Source organism: Somniosus microcephalus, chromosome 5 (genome assembly GCF_052327205.1).
Source record: "Somniosus microcephalus isolate GS21.2 chromosome 5, FLI_Smic_1.0, whole genome shotgun sequence".
In the NCBI taxonomy this organism is placed as follows: Eukaryota; Metazoa; Chordata; class Chondrichthyes; order Squaliformes; family Somniosidae; genus Somniosus; species Somniosus microcephalus.
This window is the reverse complement of record NC_140991.1, coordinates 280586592-280612552: the sequence shown is the minus strand read 5'-3', so window position 1 is coordinate 280612552 and position 25961 is coordinate 280586592. Positions and strand designations below refer to the sequence as shown.

At 51.2% G+C, this 25961-nt stretch overlaps 1 protein-coding gene across 6 annotated transcripts in view; it reads right to left on the bottom strand.

The window, feature by feature from the left end:
* The window catches only part of LOC147117761 (uncharacterized), a 292045-nt gene that overhangs the window by 216059 nt on the left and 50025 nt on the right, over positions 1–25961 (bottom strand). For all 6 annotated transcript variants that reach the window (XM_085989014.1, XM_085989013.1, XM_085989012.1 and 3 more), the window contains exon 7: positions 25045–25120. In XM_085989014.1, the coding sequence (XP_085845140.1) occupies positions 25045–25120 (76 nt within the window). The remainder of the gene's footprint in view (positions 1–25044; positions 25121–25961) is intronic.

Below are 25961 nucleotides of genomic sequence, written 5' to 3'. Positions count from 1 at the left end.
TAAGGAGTCGGTTCTCGGCCCCTCTGGCGGAATGCTTGGTGCCAATCGAAGACCAGGAATGGAACCATTCGGATAACCCAAAGCCTATGAAGGCCAGTATGAATGTAAATAGCAGACATGGCCAATGTCAATAAAATAATTTGTTTATTTTGAAAAATGTGCTTCCTTCCAACATGACAAAGCAATGGCACCAGAAAGCTTAACTAACAAACTAACACATAAGTGGCTCGCACACCCGGGAGACTATCTAAAACATTACTAACATTCAGACCAAGTGCCTCGCACACCCGGGAGACTATCCAAAACATTACTAACATTCAGACCGGCATCCACGGCCTTGATTTCTAGATGTCTCAGCAGCACCTTCTACTCTTTCCCCTTTGATGGTGATCTACTTCTCTTGCGAGAACGGCCCCTTCCCTCCCTGCAGCTCCTCCGTAATGGGACCCCAGTGGCTGCATGAAGGCTGGGGGACGCCTGCTGACTGTCCGAAAGTGCAGATGCCCCTGAGGGACGGCCTGGACGGACTCTGGGCTTGGAGGGCCCGGATGCTGACTGCTCCAACTGGGCATGGGTGGAAGCAGTCTGTCCTGCAGGTGATGGCAGCTGCAGTGGAGACGTGCCAGCGGTGGCATCAGGAATGCTGACAACCTGAGAGCGGACACCTGCTCTGTGGTCGGCCGACACACTGGCACTCTGACGGGGCAGCACTGCAGCATGCGAACCAATCGGCTGGTCCACAGATTGCTGGCCTGCTGTGGTGCTGCAAGGGCCCCGGGTAATCCTGCCTGATCCATCGAGGGTGGCAGCAGTCAGTGCTTGCGTGGCCTCAATCTGCCTCTGCATGAGGCCAGCGAGTGACTACGTGGCAGCACTCAGCACTTGCGTGGCAGGTGCCAGTGCTTCGGTGAAGCCCTGGACAGTCCTTTCCAGTGCTTCGGTCAAGCCCTGGACAGTCCTTTCCAGTGATGTACCGAAGCCCTGGACAGTCCTTTCCAGTGATGTACTGAAGCCCTGGGCACTCCTTTCCTGTGCTGTCCCGAAGCCCTGGGCACTCCTTTCCTGTGCTGCCCCGAAGTCTTGTACACTCCTCGCCTGTGCTGCCCCGAAGTCTTGCACACTCCTTGCCAGTGTCTCAATGGATTCAGGCATCCTTGCCACTGCAGCCATCAGTTCAGTGTGCCTGAGCCGAGCCTGGGCGCTCATTTCTGCTAGGGAACACACCTCTTCTGCGCTCTGTGCAGCAGTCATCGTGGCCTGACTCGCCCTCCGGGGAGACGGCTCCCGAGCTTCCCTACCCCCCTTGCATTGCTGGAGCCCGCTGGTTCCTGCAACTGGTTCCTCCTCAGAGCCATCCCCCCCCCGCTCCCCTCCAGGGAAGCACTATCCCCAGTCTGCAGATGGGCTGGCTCACCTGAGGGTGGTACGGATGTTCCGGCTTCCTCCTGCTCGTCGCCTCTAGAGTCAAGTGTCCCTGGCAGCTTGATGGCCCGGCTCCCGAGCTGGTGATGCAGCATCTGAAAGCAGGGAGGTTGAAGAGTGGCTTTAGCGAAAGGACAGGGTGGCAGCAAGGGATGCAAGAGTGCTGCAATGCTCTGACATGGGTCCAGAGTGAAAAAGCATGCTGCTGGGGGGAACAAGTGGAAGGAGGCAGTTCAAAAAGGTGATGACCTTACCATCGCTGTGCACAATGGGGTCGGCAGCTCCAGTGGTGACAGGACCATTCATCCGGCCTCCAACAATCTGGTGGACTCTTCCTCCAGGTCCGTCAGTGTCTGCAGCTGAGGAGGGCCTCCTCCGGTACGAATCTGTTCCCTCCGGTTCCTGGCCAGATTGGCCTGCAGGAGAAAGGACGGGAAGTGATGAAACATGCTGCCCTGAGTTGTCATCTCATGCCCCCCATGGTGGAACAGCCCTTACAGTATGCCCTGAGTGGTCATCTCATGCCCCCCATGGTGGAACAGCCCTTACAGTATGCCCTGAGTGGTCATCTCATGCCCCCCATGGTGGAACAGCCCTTACAGTATGCCCTGAGTGGTCATCTCATGCCCCCCATGGTGGAACAGCCCTTACAGTATGCCCTGAGTTGAATGTGCGTGTGTGTTCCCAGAAAGGGACATGGGTGCTGGCTGACAGATGGCCATTGGGGCATCGCGCACCCTCTGGCCATAAAGTCAGGTGCAGATGGAGGGATGAAGAAGATTGCCAAATAGCCACTCACCCTAACGACCCGAGTGAGATCGTTGAACTTCTTCCTGCATTGCACAGGAGTCCTGGGCGCCAAGCTGCTGGATTTGACTATTTGCGAAACTTCCCTCCAAGCTCTGCGGTACTCGTTCTGATGAGGCCTCCTGCCATTGTCAGGGTACAGCACTGCTCGCCGGCGCTCCACTGCGCCAACCAAAGCATCCAATGCCCCATCGGTAAAGCGCTCCGCTCTCTGCCTCACCCTCTCCATCTGGTCAAAGTTTGTAATGCCACAGAATGAACAGCGCCGATTTTGAGGCCTACAGGGCGATAAGTGTGGCTGCTGATCCTAAATGACCCGCCCCTTTAAGAGCTGGCCGGCGCCAGCATGTCTCGTGGTCATCGATTATTGACAGCACCTGCGCTGCGCCCGGCCGCCCAGATATTGGGTAGCGCCACCAGGTTAGCGCCTTAGGAGTCCCGTGCAGCGCCTGATTTTACGCCGCAATCACCTTTAGAGGCGATGCAACCCTATCGCTCGAGGTGGCGATGAGTTGCGCCTGGCGATAGATTTTGCGCACCGCCAAATCTAGCGCCCCAAGCGGGACTATACCCAATTTCACCCCTTCAATGTTTTCAAGAGGAGACCGGATAGGCACTTGAGGGAAATAAACTTGCAGGGCTACGAGGATAGAGCGGGGGAATGAGACTGACTCGATTGCTCTGCAGAGAGCCTGCGCGGACCCGATGGGTCGAATGACCTCCTTCAGTGCCCTTATGATAGTTCATGCAGAGTGGCTGGAAAGTATGTCATTTTGCTCTTCAGGTAGACTTATATTTAGTTCTGAACTATCCTATTTTCCTGTCAAACCCAGGGGAAGGTCGGTCCCAGAAACATCAACAGGTAATAGACAGTGACCTCTTTTATAAAACTTTACACTCACCAAATCTCCAAATGTCGTGGCCACATCCCAGGCCAGAACTGCCAAGGTGAGCCCCACTTCTGCCGTGGGATTGGCCGGTATGCCTAGTTCCAGTCAGCATACCAGCTTGGTGTTCTTCCTCCAAACTGGGGTCACAGAAAATCCTAGCCATATTCTCAGCTATGCTTCTTCCTATGCTGCAGGGCTTGTTTGGGGTAGATGGAGTCTCTGTCTCGCAGAAAATCCAACAGAAACTCCTATGCAAGGCCGAGACCCACCATATACAAGTCCCAATCCAATAAGTAGACCCTCCGCCACACTCCCATGGGAGTTACAGTGGGAATATGCTAGAGAGCTGTGGATTTTCAGCCCAAACATGCCCACATCATCTGACAATAGGTTCCTATAGTAATCTGGGATGTAATGTTTAAGTTATCCACCAGATGGAGCCAAAGATTAAGGTATCACATTCATCAGTGTTTAAGGTAATGGGTCATGTACATAAGAACATAAGAAATAGGAGCAGGAGTAGGCCAATCGGCCCCTCGAGCCTGCTCCGCCATTCAATAAGATCATGGCTAGTCAATGTCCTGGTACACCAGTTATTAAGATAATGTGGCATTGCATTATGGGTATGACTCAGAGAGGAATCCTCCAACTTGGCATCGTGCAGTTAGAAATACTGTGTTTTGCTTGCAGCCTGTAAGAGATGTCTCTCTGCTACACCGTATAATAAACAGTTGGGTTTTCTGCTTAAGATCTCGCTTATCTCAGTTTCGGACCTTACCACTCGGATATCACATATTGGCGACGAGGATCAACAGATCACATCTTGAAGAAGAAAAATAAAAGAGCGCTGAATAACCGATCATGGCTGCTATGGTAGGAAAGATCTCTGCTTTTGATGTTCAGACTCAGACCTGGGATGAGTACTGCAAGGTGCTGATGCATTTCTTTGAAGCAAATGATATAGATGATGTCAGAAAAAGGAGAGCTATTTTGCTCACTTCCATGGGAAGTCAGACGTATAGTTTAATGAGAAACTTATGCAGTCCTGAAAAGCCTGGAGACATTACATTTGCTAACTTAGTGGCCTTGCTGAAGAACCATTTCAATTCCAGACCGTGTGAGATTGTACAGTGTTTCAAATTTAATTCACGGAACAGAAAACCGGGAGAGACTGTATTGGATTATGTAGCGGTGTTGAGAAAATTGGCACACGATTGCAATTACGGGAACAACCTGAAAGACATGCTGAGAGATAGGCTTGTTTGCGGGATAATGGGTGATCGAATGCAGAGGAGATTATTGTCCGAGACTGGGCTTACGTATGAAAAGGCATTGGAACTTGCTCAAGCCATAGAGACAGCGAACCGAGATGTAAAAGAAATACAAGGTTCAGACTGGGCTGCGACTAAGCAAGTTGGAGGTCAGGTTAATGTGCACAAGTTAAACTGGCGTCAGAAACCACAACATGATCATGTGAAGGCATGTTATAGATGCAATGGCAATCACCTGGCTGGAGGGAAGAAATTCACGAAGCTGGATATGAGTCATGCATACTTGCAGATTACACTAGATGAGGAATCCAAGAAGTATGTAACCATAAATACACACAAGGGTTTGTTTACCTATAACCGCTTACCATTCGGTGTCTCATCTAGTCCAGCTATTTTCCAGAGGACTATCGAGGGTGTACTGCAAGGGATCCCACATGTTTCAATCTATTTGGATGACATTCTGGTGACGGGAAGAACCAACCAGGAGCATCTGAGCACTCTGAGAGAGGTACTACAAAGATTGGATAAGGCTGGGTTACGGCTCAAGAGGAGTAAATGCACTTTCCTGGGGAATGAGGCCGTGTTCCTGGGACACAGAGTGGACGCCACCGGGCTCCATCCAATCAAGGAGAAGGTACAAGCACTGCAGGAGGCCCCAGCTCCTACCAATGTGACTGAGTTAAAAGCTTACCTGGGACTGCTAAACTATTATAACAGATTTTTACCAAACTTGGCAACAGTGTTAGCACCTCTTCACAAACTTCTGCGCAAGGAGACGCAGTGGCAGTGGGAAGAGGAAAAGAGGGTTTCATCTGAACAGTCCAAGAAACTGATGCTATCGTCGGATGTGCTGGTTCACTACAATGTAGAGAAAGACATCATTCTCTCTTGTGATGCTTCACCTTACGGGGTGGGGGCGGTTCTTTCACACAGCTTGGAAGATGGAACAGAAAGACCGATAGGGTTTATGTCTCGAACTCTGACACCAGCGGAAAAAAACTATTCCCAGTTAAAGAGGGGTTAGCAGTAATGTTTGGGTTACAGAGGTTTCACAAGTACATATATGGCAGGAAATTCACCATATGCACCAATCATAAACCTCTTCTATCCCTTTTTAATGAAATGAAAGCAGTACCACAGATGGTGTCACCCCGGATCCAGAGGTGGGCAGTGACGTTAAGGGCATATGAATATGTCATCGTTTACAAGGCGGGCAAGTACCATGGGAACACAGATGCCTTGAGCCGTCTTCCACTGCCAGGTGCACCTATCCATGCAGCTCCAGAGGACAGAGTTTTGATGTTGGAGGACACGGACACGGAAATTGTGACCGCGGAACAAGTAAGGACATGGACCGGTAAAGATCCAGTACTGTCGAGAGTCCAAGAATATGTGATGAGGGGTTGGCCACAGCATCCAGAAGGGACTGATTTCACACCTTACAGTTTCAGGAAGACAGAACTGAGTGTGCAGGATGGTTGCGTGTTGTGGGGAGCACGAGTGATTATTCCACAGCCAGCACGACAGTCTATCCTAGGGCAACTACATCAGTGTCATCCTGGAGTTCTGCGTATGAAAGCCTTGGCAAGGAGTTACTTGTGGTGGCCAAAGCTAGATGAGGAGATAGAAAATCTAGTCATAAGAACATAAGAAATAGGAGCAGGAGTAGGCCAATCGGCCCCTCGAGCCTGCTCCGCCATTCAATAAGATCATGGCTGATCTGATCCTAACCGCCAATCTACTATCACAGAACCATTTCCTGAATCTAACAGAATTAGACACACGAAATAGGAGCAGGATCAGGCTACACGGCCCCTGGGTCCGCTCCGCTACCCACAGGGCCATGACCGATCCGAACCTAGACTCATGTCCAAATTCCTGCCCGCTCCCCATAACCCTTTACTTCTAGGAAACTGTCTATTTCTGTTTTAAATTTATGTAATGATGTAGCTTCTACAGCTTTTTGGGGCAGCATATTCCATGGACCTACCACCCTCTGAGTGAAGTAGTTCCTCCTCATCTCAGTTTTGAAAGAGCAGCCCCTTATTCTAAGACTATGCCCCCTAGTTCTAGTTTCACCCATCATCGGGAACATCCTCCCTGCATCCACCCGATCCAACCCCTTCACAATCTTATATGTTTCAATAAGATCGCCTCTCATTCTTCTGAACTCCAATGAGTAGAGTCCCAATCTACTCAACCTCTCCTCATATGTCCATCCCCTCATCCCCAGGATTAACCGAGTGAACCTTCTTTGTACTGACTCGAGAGCAAGTATGTCTTTTCTTAAGTATGGACACCAAAACTGTATGCAGTATTCCAGGTGCGGTCTCACCAATACCTTGTACAACTGAAGCAATACCTCCCAATTTTTATATTCTATCCCCCTAGCAATGAAAGCCAACATTCCATTGGCCTTCTTAATCACTTGCTGCACCTGCATACTAACCTTTTGAGTTTCGTGCACCAGGACCCCCAGATCCCTTTGTACTTCAGTACTTTCCAGTTTCTTGCCATTAAGATAATAACTTGCTCTACGGTTTTTCCTGCCAAAGTGCATAACCTCACACTTTCCAGTATTGTATTCCATCTGCCAAATCTCTGCCCACTTACTTAGCCTGTCTATGTCCCCTTGCAGGTTTTTTATGTCCTCCTCACTCACTACTTTCCCTCCCATCTTAGTATCAAGACATGCAGCACTTGTCAAGTACACAGGAAGGCACCAGCAGCGGCTCCTCTCCACCCCTGGGAGTGGCCGGATAAACCATGGAGAAGATTACATGTAGATTATGCGGGTCCATTCATGGGAAAGATGTTCCTCATAATCATTGATGCACATTCCAAATGGATGGATGTGTATCCTGTAAATTCTGCTTCACCTACTGTTACTATAGACTGCCTGCATAGGAGTTTTAGTAATCAAGGGCTACCGGAGATCGTAGTAAGTGACAATGCCACGTGTTTTGTGAGTACAGAAACAAAAGAGTTCATGAGAAACAATGGCATAGTGCACGTGACCTCAGCTCCATATCATCCGTCTTCAAATGGACTTGCGGAGAGAGCCGTACAAACATTTAAGGAGATGATGAAAAAAAGTGCGGAAGGGAGTTTGGCAGCCAAGGTGTCACGAGTTCTGTTCAGCTACAGAATAACTCCTCAATCTACCACAGGACTCTCTCCTGCTGAGCTGTTGTTAGGACGTCGACTACGCTTCACTCTTGACCTGGTTCACCCAGACCTAAAAAGGAAGGTGGAAAACCGACAAATCAAACAAAAGGAGAACCATGACAGAAGGACAAAGAGCCGCAGTTTTGGAGAAGGAGATGCGGTCCTTACCAGGAATTTCAGTTATGGTCCAAAATGGAGTCCTGGCGTCATAGATTCAATGACCGGTCCAGTATCATATACGGTCATGGTGGGAACTGGTCAGTTGTACGCCGACATGTAGATCAGATACTGACCAGACCAGGGGAAATCGAACTGGAGGTTCCAGAGGAGATGTCGGAGGACAAGTTGGGCCCCAGTTATCCAACTGCATCGGTGGTACCACCACCACGAACAGAGCCTGTCCACCTGGACCCCTTCGTCAAGAGGAAACCATCGTAGCAGAGTCAGATACTCTGAGTACTGCTCAGGAGCAGCAGGTGGCTCTACCACAACCAAGCAGGGACTTGACTGTAAGACGTTCACCAAGGGCTCACAAGCCGCCAGAGAGATTGATAACAACCTGCTAGATTCGTTCAGTATGGACTATCGTTAAAGGAGTTTCTTTATGGGACTTTTTTAAGAATGTTGTTAAGAAATTAATGTAAACTTAAGAGGGGGGGGGATATAGTAATCTGGGATGTAATGTTTAAGTTATCCACCAGATGGAGCCAAAGATTAAGGTATCACATTCACCAGTGTTTAAGGTAATGGGTCATGTAGTCAATATCCTGGTACACCAGTTATTAAGGTAATGTGGCATTGCATTATGGGTATGACTCAGAGAAGAATCCTCCATCTTGGCATCGTGCAGTTAGAAATACTGTGTTTTGCTTGCAGCCTGTAAGAGATGTCTCTCTGCTACACCGTATAATAAACAGTTGGGTTTTCTGCTTAAGATCTCGCTTATCTCAGTTTCGGACCTTACCACTCGGATATCACAGTTCCAATGAAGCACAAATAATGGGATACAATAGCAAAATAATGCGGATGCTGGAAATTTGAAATAACAACAGAAAATGCTGGAAACACTCAGCAGGTCAGGCAGCATCCGTGGGGAGAGAAACAGAATTAACGTTTCAGGTCTGTGACCCTTCATTAGAACTGGCAAAAGTTAGCGATGTAACGGATTTTAAGCAGGTGCAGATGCAGGGAAGGGGGGAGGAGAGGAGAGAACAAAAGAGGCGGTCTGTGATAGGGTGGAAAGCAGGAATGGTTAAACGTAGCAAATGGGGATGGCAGAATCATCAACAGCTGCCGCCTGAAAAAATAGGGACAGAGGTTATGGTCTGAAATTGTTGAACTCAATGTTGAGGCCAGAAGGCTGTAAAGTGCCTAATCGAAAGATGAGGTGCTGTTCCTCGAGCTTACGTTGAGCTTCATTGGAACAGTGTAAGAGGCCGAGGACGGGGGGTCAGAGTGGGAGTGGAGCGAAGAATTGAAGTGACAAGTTGCTCGGGGTCACCCTTACGGACTGAACGGAGGTGTTCCGCAAAGCGGTCACCCAATCTGCGTTTTGTCTCCCCAATGTAGAGGAGACCACATTGTGAGCAGCGAATACAGTATACTAAATTGCAAGAAGTACAAGTAAATCGCTGTTTCACCTGGAAGGAGTGTTTGGGGCCCTGGACAGTGGGAAGGGAGGAAGTAAAAGGGCAGGTGTTGCATCTCCTGCGCTTGCACGGGAAGGTACCGTGGGAAGGGGTGGGGCTGTTGGGGGTGATTGAGGAGTGGACCAGGGTGCGGCGGAGGGAACGGTCCTTTCAGAATGCTGAAAGGGGAAGGGAGGGGAGGGGAGGGGAAGATGTGTTTGGTGGTGGGATCACGCTGGAGGTGGCGGAAATGGCGGAGGATGATCTGTTGAATGTAGAGGCTGGTGGGGTGAAAGGTGAGGACAAGGGGAACCCGATCGTGGTTCTGGGAGGGAGCGGAAGGGGTGAGAGCAGAAGTGCGGGAAATGGAACGGATAACTCCCTCTCCAATCAGAAACCCCCTTTCTGATCTCCAACTCCTTCCCTGACCTCCCCCAATGTCGGACACCACCGCTACCCAGGTCCGACTTACCTCTGCTCCGCTCCTCAGCTGCCTTCACGCTCAACAGCCAGGCAGCTTCTCAATCTGTCTGACTGCGACCGCAAAACGCTTGCAAAAAATTTAAATCAGGTCATGCCGTTAAATTTGGCAGGACCTCCGGGAAACCCGTGCTTCCGGGTTTCCTAGCCGCTAAATTTTCCCTCGACCCCGCTCCCTTCCTGCCTTGCAGTTATTATCGGGGCCAATGTGTCAAGCACAACTTAAACTTTCACAATTGATCTTGCTCAATTACTTAGGGCAATCATCTAGAGAAGGAAGGTAAAACCATTTTTGTCTTTGTGGGTTGCTTAGGTGAATTACCGCAGAGACTCACGCGCCACATACATATGAAGTTTAAATCTATGTTTCCATTCATTGTATATATTTCAAGCTGCAGATGCTAACAAATTTGTGTTATAATTTACAAACTAATAAGGCAAAAACACTAAAAACAGTCCTTCCCAACCCCCGCCTTCCCACCGCAGATCATAAAATTCAAACAAAATAAACCTATAAGGAATATAAATGCAAATAGAACTGCATTGCCTGGGCTTTGAGGGCCAAATTGTCATGGCATGCGAGTCACATGTGGCTGTGGGTTGTAGTTAATATACGCCTGACTCGGAAGCCCCGATTTTAACTGGGGGCGGGAATCAGGTGGGTGGGGGTGAAGTCAGTGCCAATTCCCCCCTGATGTTTGGAGCATGAGGCTCGGTCGATTTTAACTCCTGGATTTCATCTGCATGCCACCAGTCAGCTGCCCGCCCGAAATGGATTGAATCATCATAGAATCATAGAAATTTACAGCAGAGGAGGACAACATTTGGCCCGTCTTGTCCGTGCCAGCCGACAAAGAGCTATCCACCCTAATCTCACTTTCCAACACTTGGTCCGTAGGCTTGTGGCATCTCAAGTGAATATCCAAGTACTTTTTAAATGTGCAAGCAGCGGACCTGAACAGGAGCGAGAGTGGAGGCGGAGCAAATAAGGAGCACGGCAGAGGAAGGCCCGAGAGTGCAGGCAGCAGACGTGAGCTGGAGCAAGAGCGGGAGCAAGAGCGGGAGCGGAACAAATAAGCACGGCAGAGGAAGGCCCGAGAGCTCAGGCAGTGGACCTGAGCGGGAGCGAGAGCGAGATAAGAGGTGAAACAAATGAAGAACGCAGGCAGTGGACCTGAGCGGGAGCAAGAACGGAGGCGGAACAAATAAGCGCGGCAGAGGAACACCCGAGAGCTCAGGCAGTGGACCTGAGTGGGAGCGAGAGCAAGAGCGGAGGCGGAACAAATAAAAAGCGCGGCAGAGGAAGGCCCGAGAGCACAGGCAGTGGACCTGAGTGGGAGCGAGAGCAAGAGCGGAGGCGGAACAAATAAAGAGCGCGGCAGAGGAAGGCCCGAGAGCACAGGCAGTGGACCTGGGCGGAGCAACTCAACAAAGGCAGAATTTGAAAGAGTGACATCAGAATTAAAAAGTGACGTCGGCACATGGGAAGGAGCTGATTGGTGAGTAGCTGGTAAATGTTTCTAATTAATCTATATATCTATAATATATATATATAAACGGATACTTCTTTCTGTCTGTCTGTCCTTGTCTGTCTGTCTGTCCTTCTGTCTGTCCGTCCTCGGGTGTGCGTCTGTCCGGCTCTGCGCTCGAAAGTTACAGAGCGTACCTACGCGTGCGTTATGTCGAAAGAAAGCTTACCTTTCCGAAACCCTGGTAAGCATATTTACATTTCGGGCGGACGAAAATCGTGCCCGCGGTATCCGAAAAACCTTCAACATTCCGCTCATTAGCATCTCATTATCCGCTCATTAGCGACAGAGTGACCTCGAGGTCGACCAATCGTACGCCGGGTTGCTGGCGCGTGCGGCCGGGCCCTCCTACGGTCGAGCGACGGGACGATTGACCAATCCTACACTTTGGTGACCTGACGGTCGACCAATCGGTGCATGTGTGGGCGGGCCTTATCGTTCTGAACCGAGGTGAGTAGCCGCCATCTTGCTTCCATTCTTTTTCCTGCTTTCTGCGTCTTTCTTTTCAAATATACATTTCCAGCAAAAAAAAATTGCTGTTATTAAATTGTTTTAAAAAAGACTTCATTCATTTGTAAATTTTTTCTCTTACCTGAACATTCTTTTTCCTACCTTTCCTCGTTTTTGTAAGGCCTGAGAACCTAGGCTCAAAGCCTGGGCCTCTCCTGCCCAGCCACGCCCGAGCTAGGTAATTGTCCCACGGCTTCTGCTAAGCTCCACCGCCCCCCCCCGGCGCTGTCACGTTACCCAGGGCAACGGCGTCAGCCACGAGGGTCACGGGACATATAGGGTGCGCGCACAGCAGGAGCAGCTGAGACGCGGCGTCTCTCTCTGTTCCCCGCTCGGCTCGGGCGGGGGGGGCGGGGCTCTCGGGAGTGCGGATCTCGGGCGGGGCTTAGAGAGCGGCAAGGGTTACCCCGGCAACCGGGCCCGCCGGCCGTATCTCACAGCCGCAATCGGCTTGGAGAGCGAGAAGGGTTACCCCGGCAACCGGGCCCGCCGGCCGTATCTCACAGCCGCAATCGGCGGTCTTGAAGCCAGCTCGGGAGGGCGGGGCTCCGGAGAGCGGGACGCCGGTGCTCGGGAGGGTGGGGGGCGGGGCTCGGGACATCGGGGGGTCGGGGCTTGCGACATCGGGAGACGGGAGGTGGGACATCGGGAGATCGGGGGCGGGACATCGGGAGATCGCGGGGCGGGACATCGGGAGATCGCGGGGCGGAACCTCGGGCGAGCGGGGCTCAGGGGGGGCGAGCCCTGGGGGGGGCGGGGCTCGGGAGATCGGGGGCGGGGCTCCGGAGATCGGGGGGGCGGGGCTCGGGGGGGGCGGGGATGGGGGGCGGGGCTCCGGAGATCCGGGGTGGGGGGGCGGGGCTCAGGAGATCGGGGGGGCGGGGCTCGGGGACTCTCCCCCTCCCCTCCCCTTCCCCCCTCCCTCCCCTCCCCTTCCCCCCCCTTCCCCCCTCCCCTCCTCCCCCCCTCTTCCCCCCCTCTTCCCCCCAGTCGCTCTCTCTCTTCCCCCCCAGTCGCGCTTTCTCTTCCCCCAGTCGCTCTCTCTCTTCCCCCCCACTCGCTCTCTCTTCCCCCCAGTCGCTCACTCTTCACCCCAAACGCTCTCTCTCTTCCCCACCGTCGCTCTCTCTCTTCCCCCCAGTCGCTCTCTCTCTTCCCCCCCAGTCGCTCTCTCTCTTCCCCCCAGTCGCTCTCTCTCTCTTCCTCCCCAGTCGCTCTCTCTCTCTTCCTCCCCAGTCGCTCTCTCTCTTTTCCCCCCCAGTCGCTCTCTCTCTTCCCCCCCAGTCGCTCTCTCTCTCTCTCTTCCAATAACATGCCCTCGAAAAAGCCTCGGCACCGCCGGGCACTCCAGCTAGTCTATATATATAAAGGAATCGATCTGTCTGTCTATCTGTCTGTCCTTCAGTCTGTCCTTCTGTCTGTCTGTCCTCACGTGTGCGTCTGTCCGGCTATGCGCTCGAAAGTTATAGAGCGTACCTACGCGCGCGTTACCTCCGAAGAAAGCTTACGCTTCCGGGACGCTCGTAAGCGTATTTACTTTTCGGTCGGACGAAAATTGTTCGCGCCTTATGCAAAAAACCTTCAAAATTAAACTCATTATCTGCTAGCATTGATTGACTGACGTCAAGGTTCGACCAATCCTGTGCCGTCACGATTGACCAATCTTACAGTACGGTCCCCTGATGGTTGGCCAATCGGTGTGTGTGTGTGTGTGTGTGTGTGTGTGTGTGTGTGTGTGTGGGCGGGCGGGACTAATCGTTTTCATCTCAGGGATCTGGTAGCCATTGTTTCACTGCCATTACTTCAGCTTCCAGCTCAAACTACTCTATCCAGCTTTGAAAAAGTTAGTATCTCTTTTAAAAATAACATAAGATTTACCAAAAACATTTTATAAGTACTTTCACTTCCACCTTTCAAGGTATTAAAAGGTAGAAATGTTGCCCGGCAGCAGATTCACAGAGGGACAGACAGACAGGGCCTGAAAGCCTGGTACTCGATTTAAAATGTTGCCCGGCAGCAGATTCACAGAGGGACAGAGAGAGACCCCAAAGCCTGGCACTCGATTTAAACCGCCCGGCCCAAAACAGCCCTGGCAAAGCCGGGCTCCCCCCAGCTAGTCTATATCTTATCTATATATATAAAAGGAAAAGGATCGTTCTGTCTATCTGTCTGTCTGTCTGTCATTCTGTCCTTCTGTCTGTCTGCACGTGTGCGTTTGGGCGGCTATGCGCTCGAAAGTTACAGAGCGTACCTACGCGTGCGTTACCTCGAAAGAAAGCTTACCTTTCCCAAACGGTCATAAGCGTATTTAAGTTTCGGCCGGACTAAAATCGCGCCCGCGGTATCCGAAAAACCTTAACATTCCGCTCATTAGCATCTCATTATCCGCTCATTAGCAACAGAGTGACCTCGAGGTCGACCAATCGTACGCCGGCTTGCTGCCGCGTGCGGCCGGGCCCTCCTACGGTCGAGTGACGGGACAATTGACCAATCCTACGCTTTGGTCACCTGACGGTCGACCAATCGGTGCGTGTGTGGGCGGGCCTTATCGTTCTGAACCGAGGTGAGTAGCCGCCATCTTGCTTCCATTCTTTTTCCTGCTTTCTGCGTCTTTCTTTTCAAATATACATTTCCAGCAAAATAAAATTGAATTTATTAAATTGTTTTTAAAAAAATCACTCATTTGTAAATATTTTCTCTAACCTGAAGATTCTTTTTCCTACCTTTCCCCGTTTTTTTCTTAGGCCTGAAAGCCTGGGCCTTTCTTGCCCAGCCAGGCCCGAGCTAGGTAATTGGGCTTCTGCAAAGCTCCTCACCCCCCCCCGTGTCACGTTACCCGGGGCAACGGCATCAGCCACGAGGGTCAGGGTGCGCGCGCAGCAGGTGAGACGCGGCGTCTCTCTCTGTTCCGCGCTCGGCTCGGGCGGGGCTCTCTGAGCCGCAATCGGCGGACTTCAAGCCGGCTCGGCCGGGGGGGGCGGGGTTCGGAGAGCGGGGCTCTCGGGAGTGCGGGGTGGGGCGGCGCGGCAGGGTTACCCTGGCAACCGGGCGTGGCCGTGGCCGTCTCTCAGCCTCAAGCCCTCCCTTCCTCCCCTTCCCCTCCCTCTTCCCCTTCCCCCCTCCCTTCCCCCCTTCCTTCCCCCCGCCCCCCCTACCCCCGCCCTCCCTTCCCCCCGCCCTCCCTTCCCCGCACTCCCGAGAGCCCCGCTCTCCGAGCCCGCCCCGCACTCCCGAGAGCCCTGCTCTCCAAGCCCCAGCCGCCCCACACTCCCGAGAGCCCCGCTCTCCGAGCCCCGCCCCCCCCCCGGCCGAGAGCCCCGCTCTCCGAGCCCCGCCCCCCCCGGCCGAGAGCCCCGCTCTCCAAGCCCCAGCCGCCCCACCCAGCACTCCCGAGAGCCCCGCTCTCCGAAAGTCCGCCGATTGCGGCTCTGAGAGAGCCCCGCCCGAGCCGAGCGCGGAACAGAGAGAGACGCTGCGTCTCACCTGCTCCTGCTGCGCGCGCACCCTGACCCTCGTGGCTGACGCCGTTGCCCCGGGTAACGTGACACGGGGGGGGGGGGGGGTGAGGAGCTTAGCAGAAGCCCAATTACCTAGCTCGGGCGTGGCTGGGCAAGAAAGGCCCAGGCTTTCAGGCCTAAGAAAAAAACGGGGAAAGGGTAGGAAAAAGAATCTTCAGGTTAGAGAAAATATTTACAAATGAGTGGTTTTTTTAAAACAATTTAATAAATTCAATTTTATTTTGCTGGAAATGTATATTTGAAAAGGCGCAGAAAGCAGGAAAAAGAATGGAAGCAAGATGGCGGCTACTCACCTCGGTTCAGAACGATAAGGCCCGCCCACACACGCACCGATCGGTCGACCGTCAGGTGACCAAAGCGTAGGATTGGTCAATCGTCCCGTCACTCGACCGTAGGAGGGCCGGCCGCACGCGGCAGCAAGCCGGCGTACGATTGGTCGACCCTCGAGGTCACTCTGTCGCTAATGAGCGGATAATGAGATGCTAATGAGCGGAATGTTAAAGTTTTTCGGATACCGCTGGCGCGATTTTAGTCCGGCCGAAACGTAAATACGCTTATGACCGTTTGGGAAAGGTAAGCTTTCTTTCGAGGTAACGCACGCGTAGGTACGCTCTGTAACTTTCGAGCGCATAGCCGCCCAGACGCACACGTGCAGACAGACAGAAGGACAGAATGACAGACAGACAGACAGACAGACAGAACGATCCTTTTATATATATAGATAAGATATAGACTAGCTGGGGGGAGCCCGGCTTTGCCAGGGCTGTTTTGGGCGGGCGGTTTAAATCGAGTGCCAGGCTTTGGGGTCTCTCTCTGTCCCTCTGTGAATCTGCTGCCGGGCAACATTTTAAATCGAGTACCAGGCTTTCAGGCCCTGTCTGTCTGTCCACTGTGAATCTGCTGCCGGGCAACATTTCTACCTTTTAATACCTTGAAAGATGGAAGTGAAAGTACTTATAAAACGTTTTTGGTAAATCTTATGTTATTTTTAAAAGAGATACTAACTTTTTCAAAGCTGGATAGAGTAGTTTGAGCTGGAAGCTGAAGTAATGGCAGTGAAACAATGGCTACCAGATCCCTGAGATGAAAACGATTAGTCCCGCCCACACACACATACACACACACACCGATTGGCCAACCATCAGGGGACTGTACTGTAGGATTGGTCAATCGTGACGGCACAGGATTGGTCGAACCTTGACGTCAGTCAATCAATGCTAGCAGATAATGAGTTTAATTTTGAAGGTTTTTTGTGCATAAGGCGCGAACAATTTTCGTCCGACCGAAAAGTAAATACGCTTACGAGCGTCCCGGAAGCGCAAGCTTTCTTCGGAGGTAACGCGCGCGTAGGTACGCTCTATAACTTTCGAGCGCATAGCCGGACAGACGCACACGTGAGGACAGACAGAAGGATAGACAGAAGGACAGATAGACAGACAGATCAATTCCTTTATTATATATATGTATAGATAGACTTGCTGGGGTGCCCGGCGGGTGCCGAGGCTTTTTCGAGGGCATGTTATTGGAAGAGAGAGAGAGAGAGAGAGAGCGACTGGGGGGGAAGAGAGAGAGTGACTGGGGGGGAAGAGAGAGAGAGCGACTGGGGGGGAAGAGAGAGAGCGACTGGGGGGGAAGAGAGAGAGCGACTGGGGTGGAAGAGAGAGAGCGACTGGGGGGAAGAGAGAGAGCGACTGGGGGGGAAGAGAGAGAGCGACTGGGGGGGAAGAGAGAGAGCGACTGGGGGGGGAAGAGAGAGAGCGACTGGGGGGAAGAGAGAGAGCGACTGGGGGGGAAGAGAGAGAGCGACTGGGGGGGAAGAGAGAGAGCGACTGGGGGGGAAGAGAGAGAGCGACGGGGGGAAGAGAGAGCGACTGGGAGGAAGAGAGGAGAGCGACGGGGGGAAGAGAGAGAGCGACTGGGGGGAAGAGAGCGACTGGGGGAAGAGAGAGAGCAACTGGGGGAAGAGAGAGAGCGACTGGGGGGAAGAGAGAGAGCGACTGGGGGAAGAGAGAGAGACTGGGGGGAAGAGAGAGCGACTGGGGGGAAGAGAGAGCAACTGGGGGGAAGAGAGAGAGCGACTGGGGGGAGGAGAGAGAGCGAGTGGGGGGAAGAGAGAGAGCGACTGGGGGGGAAGAGAGAGAGCGACTGGGGGGGAAGAGAGAGAGCGACTGGGGGGGAAGAGAGAGAGCGACGGGGGGAAGAGAGAGCGACTGGAGGAAGAGAGAGAGCGACGGGGGGAAGAGAGAGAGCGACTGGGGGGAAGAGAGAGAGCGACTGGGGGGAAGAGAGAGAGCGACTGGGGGGAAGAGAGCGACTGGGGGGGAAGAGAGAGAGCGACTGGGGGGAAGAGAGAGAGCGACTGGGGGGAAGAGAGAGAGCGACTGGGGGGAAGAGGAGAGCGACTGGGGGGAAGAGGAGAGCGACTGGGGGGAAGAGAGAGAGCGACTGGGGGGAGGAGAGAGCGAGTGGGGGGAAGAGAGAGAGCGACTGGGGGGGAAGAGAGAGCGCGACTGGGGGAAGAGAAAGAGCGACTGGGGGGGAAGAGAGAGAGCGACTGGGGAAGAGAGAGAGCGACTGGGGGGAAGAGAGAGCGCGACTGGGGGGAAGAGAGAGCGCGACTGGGGGGAAGAGAGAGCGACTGGGGGGAAGAGAGAGAGCGACTGGGGGGAAGAGGAGGGAAGGGGGGGAAGAAGGAGGGGGGAAGAGGAGGGGGGAGGAGGGGGGGAAGGGAGGGGGGAGGAGGAGGGGGGGAAGGGGAGAGGGGGAAGGGGGGAGGGGAGGGGGGAAGGGAGGGGGGAGGGGAGGGGGGGCAAGGGGAGGGGAGGAGGGGGGTTAGGGGAGGGATGGAAGGAAGGGAAGGGGAGGGAGGGGGGAAGGAAGGGGGAGAGTCCCCGAGCCCCCCGATCTCCACCCCCCCATCTCCCCGAGCCCCGCCCCCCCCCGATCTCCCGAGCCCCCGAGCCCCGCCCCCCCGGATCTCCAGAGCCCCGCCCCCCCGGATCTCCGGAACCCCGCCCCCCCCATCCCTGCCCCCCCGATCTCCCGAGCCCCGCCCCCCGATCTCCGGAGCCCCGCCCCCCCGATCTCCCGAGCCCCGCCCCCCCAGGGCTCGCCACCCCCGAGCCCCGCTCTCCCGATGTCCCGCCCCGCGATCTCCCGATGTCCCGCCCCGCGATCTCCCGAGCACCGGCGTCCCGCTCTCCGGAGCCCCGCCCTCCCGAGCTGGCTTCAAGACCGCCGATTGCGGCTGTGAGAGACGGCCGGCGGGCCCGGTTGCCGGGGTAACTCTTCTCGCTCTCCAAGCCGATTGCGGCTGTGAGAGACGGCCGGCGGGCCCGGTTGCCGGGGTAACCCTTGCCGCTCTCTAAGCCCCGCCCGAGATCCGCACTCCCGAGAGCCCCGCCCCCCCGCCCGAGCCGAGCGGGGAACAGAGACGCCGCGTCTCAGCTGCTCCTTAGCTGCGCGCGCACCCTGTATGTCCCGTGACCCTCGTGGCTGACGCCGTTGCCCCGGGTGACGTGACAGCGCCGGGGGGGGCGGTGGAGCTTAGCAGAAGCCATGGGACAATTACCTAGCTCGGGCGTGGCTGGGCAGGAGAGGCCCAGGCTTTGAGCCTAGGTTCTCAGGCCTTACAAAAACGGGGAAAGGTAGGAAAAAGAATGTTCAGGTAAGAGAAAAAATTTACAAATGAATGAAGTCTTTTTTAAAACAATTTAATAAAAGCAATTTTTTTTTCTTGAAATGTATATTTGAAACGACGCAGAAAGCAGGAAAAAGAATGGAAGCAAGATGGCGGCTACTCACCTCGGTTCAGAACGATAAGGCCCGCCCACACACGCACCGATTGGTCGACCGTCAGGTCACCAAAGCGTAGGATTGGTCAATCGTCCAGTCGTCTCTCTCTTCCCCCCAGTCGCTCTCTCTCTTCCCCCCAGTCGCTCTCTCTCTTCCCCCCAGTCGCTCTCTCTCTTCCCCCCAATCGCGCTCTCTCTTCCCCCCAGTCGCTCTCTCTCTTCCCCCCAGTCGCTCTCTCTCTTCCCCCCAGTCGCGCTCTCTCTCTTCCCCCCAGTCGCGCTCTCTCTTCCCCCCAGTCGCTCTCTCTCTTCCCCCCAGTCGCTCTCTCTCTCTCTTCCAACAACATGCCCTCAAAAATCCCTCGGCACCGCCGGGCACTTCAGCTAGTACTCTATAAAGTAAAAGGTATGGCAGGGCAGTTCAGCCCCGTGAAATGCACATCTTGTGCCATGTGGGAAGTCCAGGACGCTTCTCGTGGCCTGGACGACCACGTGTGCGGGAAGTGTCGCCAGCTACAGCAGCTCGTGCTCCGAGTTTCGGAGCTTGAGTGGCGGCTGGAGTCACTGCAGTGCATCCGCGTGGCTGAGAACTTCGTGGATAGCACGTTTCTGGAGGTGTTCACCCTACAGCTTAAGATTGTGCAGGCAGAGAGGGAATGGGTGACCGCCAGACAGAAGAGGAGGACCAAGCAGGTAGTGCAGGAGTCCCCTGAGTGCATCTCGCTCACTAACCAGTATTCAGTTCTGGATACCTATGAGGGCGATGGTTCCTCTGAAAGTGGCAGCGGGCAAGAGCAGAATTTCTGGCGACAGGTGGCTGCCTAGCCAGCACCAAAGGAACGTTCGCTGTCATCAAGGTAAGCCGCAGGGAGGGGGATTTAGGGGTGTCTCATGGGAGGTAAAGGGAGAGCCCGAGGCTGGGTAGGCCTAAATTTTCCTTGAGGTGCTCAGAGGAGCACTCCTGCTCTTCCTGGCCCCACAAGGAAAGTCAAAAGAAAGAAAAAAAAAACTTACCCGTTTGGGTCGTTCCAGTCCCCAGATCCTCTTCCCGTTGTCTTCACTTGGCAGGAAAGCCACAATGGCTTCTCCCTCAGGCCACAGTTAAGCCTGATTACATCCGTGCATCCCGATCTGCATATTTAAAGAAGGACCCTGTTGGCTTCAGGCATGTGTCCTTGCCACCTGCTCAGAAGAGCAGTTTAAAATGCAAAACAGTGGGATTGGTGCAGGACGTCACGGATAGGTCACCCAGCCGATTTTAGCTACCCGCCCACCCGGTTTCTGCCAGGTGGGCAGTTAAAATCACCCCCCAAAGTTTCACCTAAGCCACAAAATACTAGGAGCAATTTTAACCCTATCCTGATTATTGTAAGCCCTAATCCTTCCTCCGTTCCTATTCAGTAATGGAAAACTAAAATCCTCAAGAGTACCCAATTTTGCAAGCAGTGAAGGTAACCAAAATGTTTTTTTGGAACGAAACATCAAAACAAAACAAAACATGAACTTCCTAACTTTTTCTGTGATTTCACACATTCCCGTTCAGCATTTATTTATTGGTACCTGCTTCCTGACATTGTAATCGGTCATTTTTGTTTTTGCTTGCTACCTGCTCAGTGATATGTTTTGTAACTTTTCAGTTACGCTATCTTTCAAAGCTCAATGGAATTGGGTTTCATCCCTGTGGATTGGAAAGTTGAAAATGTGACTTCATCTCTAAAAAGAACAGCAAGGTAAGAACCTTAAATTGCAGACCTGCAAGCCTTATCTCGATTGTGAGCAAACATAGAAGATAGGAGCAGGAGTAGGCCATTCGGCCCTTCGAGCCTGCTCCGCCATTCAACGAGATCATGGCTGATCATCCAAACCCTAGCACCCGGTCCCTACACCGACAGCCATCCCACCCAAGCCCTATCCCCGTAACCCCGTAACCCCACGTATTTAATCCCCCCTAACACTAAGGGCCAATTTTTTTTTTTTCATCATGGCCAATCAACCTAACCCGCACATCTTTGGACTGTGGGAGGAAACCGGAGCACCCGGAGGAAACCCACGCAAACACGGGGAGAATGTGCAAACTCCACACAGACAGTCACCCGAGGCTGGATTTGAACCCGGGTCCCTGGCGCTGTGAGGCAACAGTGCTAACCACTATGCCACCATGTTGGAAACTTTGTTGAGGATTAGCATTAGGGACTGTCTGGAAGAACAATGCTTGCTTAGAGAGAGGTCTAATTGGATTTCTTCAAAGAGATTACAGATCTCCCGGATAAGGGTGAGGCACTTATGTCATTGACCTGGATTTAGAGAAGGCATTTAACACTGTCCCACATAGCAGACTGATTCACAAGATGTGTGTCCACGGGATTGATGGCAAAGTATTAGACTGGACTGGTGCATGACTAGAAGTGTGGTAGTGCATGGGAAGGTATCAGAGTGGAAAACAATTGCCAGTGGAGACCCAGAGGAATCGGTGTTGGGGCCGCTGTTGTTTCTAATTTTTATACATGATTGTGAGGATGGAATGACATCCAAGATATCTAAATTACAGTCAACACCCAACTGGGTGCAGTGGTCAATGAAGTGAATCAATCTGTGATAATCCAAAGGGACCTGGGCAGGCTAAGACAATGGGCAGAGAGCTAGTAAATAGAATTCAACACAGATAAGTGAAAAGCCATGATATTAGAAAGAATAAGTGAGAATGTGGAGTACATATTAAATAATAATGGCTTGAGTTAAGCATAATAGAGTTCTGGAAGTTTTGGCAGATAGATTATTAAAACCATTAGTACAGTGTTCGTAGACCATTAAGAAAGCAAATCTAACAGTAAGGGAACATTTATCTAACAGTGATCATAATAAGATCAAATTCAATGTTAGGTTTGAAAAAGAGAAACATACACAGTTACTAAGATTCTAGATTATGGTACGGCGTACTTTAATGGGATGAGACAGAGACTGACAACAGCAAACTGGTTAAAACTCTTATCAGGTAAAACTACAGATGAACAGTGGGAGTTGTTCATAAAATAATTTAGGTTAATACAAGGCCAGTATATATCCCAAGGGGGCAAGAACTCTACTTGTCAAATAAAACAGCCATGGCCAACAAAAGAGGTGAGAGATAACATAAAACTAAAGGAAAGTGAAAAGAAAAGTGAAAATCCAGGGGACTGGGATAGATATAGCGAACAAAGGAAGACAAAAAAGATACTAAGAGCTGCAGAAAGAGAATATGAAAGGAAACTTGCAAGGGATATCAAGACTAACACAAAAAGTTTTTACAATTATATTAGAAGAGAAAGGGTAGTCAAGGGTAATGCAGGCCCTTTAAAAACATATACGGGTAATATTGTAAATGAAAATAAGAAATGGCAGACTTGGTAAATAATTATTTTGTGTCAATCTTCACAATAGAAGAACAGGATAATATACCTGACGTTCCAAAGAAACTAATAATGAATCAAGGCCTGGAACTCACTCAAGTTAACGTAAGCAAGAAAACAGTATTAGAAAATATAATGGCATTAAAGACTGACAAATCCCCAGGACCTGATGGTTTCCACCCGAGGGTTTTAAAGGAAGTAGATGACGAAATTACAGATGCTTTAGCCATAATCTTCCAAAGCTCTCGCGATTTAGGAATTGTCCCTTCAGATTGCAAAATTGCAAATGTAGCTCCATTATTTAAGATGAGAGAGAGAAACCGGGAAATTGCAGATGTGTTAGTATAACACATCTGTTGTAGGAAAATTATTTGAACCTATAATTAAGGACTGAGTGACTGAGCACTTAGAGAAATTTGAGCTGATTAGAGTGAGCCATCATGGATTTGTAATAGGTATGTCATGTCTAACGAACCTAACTGAATTTTTTGAAGAAATAACTATAGTGGTAGACAGGGAAATGTCTATGGAAGTAGTTTATATGGACTTCCAGAAGGCATTCAATAAGGTTCCACATAAGAGACTTTTAGCTAAAATTAAACCTCATGGAATTGAAGGCAAATTATTGTCCTGGTTAGGAGATTGGTTAGGCGGTAGAAGACAGAGGGTAGGAATAATGGGTATGTACTCGAATTGGAAGGAAGTGACCAGTGGTGTCCCGCAAGGATCTGTGCTGGGGCCTTAATTATTTATTATATTTACTAATGATTTAGATAACACAATATAGAGACATATATAAAAGATTACTGATGACACAAAGATTGGTAGCATAGTAGTGTAGACAGGAGCATAAAACTACAGAGACATTGATAAATTAACTGAGTGGGCAAAACTGTGGCAAGTGGCTTTCAAAGCAGGTCATCCATTTTGACCAAAAAAGGATAGATCCGAGTATTTTTTAAACAAAAAGCTAGGAACAGTGGAGATCCAAAGAGATTTAGGGGTCCATGTACACAGGTCACTAAAATGTAGTAGTCAGGTACAAAAATGATCAAAAAGGCTAACGGAATGTTAGGGGGGAAAATTGGGTTGCTTTGCACTTCCCGTTAGCACCCCCAGGGGTGCTAACAGGGCACAAAGCCCCTAGCGCCCGGACGCGGCGCCGCTAATACTTCCTGCAAAATTCAGTGGGAGGTTAGCGGCGGCGGTAGCATTGAATGTACGGCGCAGGGGCACTAACTTTTTCGGGGCGCCAAGACCCCCCAGATAATGAAGCAGTCCATGCCCGCATGCAGCAAGACCTGGACAACATTCAGGTTTGGGCTGATAAGTGGCAAATAACATTCGCGCCACACAAGTGCCAGGCAATTACTTTCTCCAACAAGAGTCTAACCACCACCCCATCATTATCTGAGGAGTTGCGAATGGAACTGAACACTGTGCAATCATCAGCGAACATCCCCACTTCTGACCTTATGATGGAGGGAAGGTCATTGATGAAGCAGCTGAAGATGGTTGGGCCTAGGACACTGTCCTGAGAAACTCCTGCAGCGATGTCCTGAGGCTGAGATGATTAACCTCCAACAACCACAACCTTTGTGACAGGTATGATTCCAGCCAGTGGAAAGTTTTCCCTGATTCCCATTGACTTCAATTTTACTAGGGCTCCTTGATGCCACACTCGGTCAAATGCTGCCTTGATGTCAAGGGCAGTCCCCCGCACCTCATATTTGGTAAAGAAGAAGCATGAAATCTAATTTATTTTTAAGTTTAAATTTTTAACCCACGTTTGCCCAGATCAAAAAGAAAAATTTGCATGTGGAGGTCAATGGCTGGAAAATCAGGAATGTCATAAATTGGGCACTCTGACCTCTACACGACTCTACGATCTGTGCACCAGGTCTCAAAACTACAAAAGTCCCATCTTCACCAGCAGAGGAGCAGTGGAGCAGGACTTCTGCACGATATAGTTAAGTGTGGAGTCAGGGTCATTATCATAGTCACGGCAGGTCACCTGTGCCTGCAAGGATGCATCAGCGAAGCCTGCCTTGATTTGTTGGTGGAGGCAAAGCAGCCCATAGTCACTCCACTAGGGGCACCTCGAGATCCTTCCCATGCTGAAGAAAAATGTGAGCAAATTATTCTTCAGCTTCTAATGGAGCCATAGGGTAATTTAATAAAGGTAAGCGATCCCCATTGGATTACTTACTGTTGTCTTGGAAATACCTGGGCCCTTCCAATGGTCTCGATAGAACTCATAACGCTCTCAGCCTCTCGTTGAGGCCTTACAAGGGCTTGATGGGCAGAATTCCCAGAGCAGCCCAGGAACTCTTCCAGACATTCCCTCATGATGTGAGGAGGGGTGGGCTGAAGACTCGCCAGCTACCGCACAACTCCCCACTCCAGCCAGAATTGGCCAGAATCCTGGTGGAATTAGGTTCTTCCCCAAATTCAGACCCCCTGCAGGCTTTTTACCCGCTCTCCGCCCTGTCCAACATCAGGAATTTCTGACCTTCTGTGCTGGTCTAGCAATTTCAGAGTTTACAATAATACTATGGATTTTTAGAGAATTTTAAAAGTTCACTTCTAGCACTCAGTTTTACGTAGCATGATCTTTAAACACAACTCAGCCAGCATTTACCTGATTTCGATCTTTCATCAATTAATGGTAAGGATCCAATTTCAAGATACTTTCTGGAGTCAGCATACTTCTTGTCCTGTATAATGAACATAATCACAATCTATTAGAACGAACACACCCGATTTTCATCCTCTTAACTATAGTGTCCCATCCCTGCCATTATCCTGGTTAATCTACATTATATGCTCTCTGTGACCTTAATATCCTTTCTACAATGAGGCACACAAAACTTCTCACAGTACTCCAAATACAGCCTACCCAAAGCTTTGAATAAAATTATCATTAGTTCTTTGTACTCAATGCCCAAATTATAAAACCCAAAAGGTTTCTGGCCATCTTTATGGCTTTATCTACCTGCACTCGTACTTTCAAGGAACAAGGTATTTGAACCCCTCAGTCTCTCTGAATTGATATATTTAGCTTCTTTCCATTAAGAGTATACTCCTATCCTTGTTTTCCCCAAAATGTATTACCTCACAGTCTTCCACATTAAATTGCATTTGTCATTTCTATGTCCATTTCACTAACATTATCTGTCCTCTAGAAATCTTTTACCATCCTCTTCACTGTTTGCCAAACCCCTACTTTTGTGTCAAATATTGAGATTGTGCTCCCTATGGCTATCTATATACGCCAAGAACAAATATATATAACAGCATTGACCTCAGCAGTATTTCCAACCCTCTCTAATCAGCACAACACCCATTTAAGCCTGATACTTTGTTTTCTGTCCATCAACAAACTTGCATCCAAGATGCCAAATTTCCACTTATAGTACACACCTGAATTTTTGTAAGAAGGCCTCTGTGAGACATTGACCGGAATTTTCTGGGGTCCATGCAGGCGCGATCAGAGGCAGGTCAGGTAGGAAATTTGAAATAAGCTGGAGCGGGTCAGGAACCCGTCATCCCGCTCCC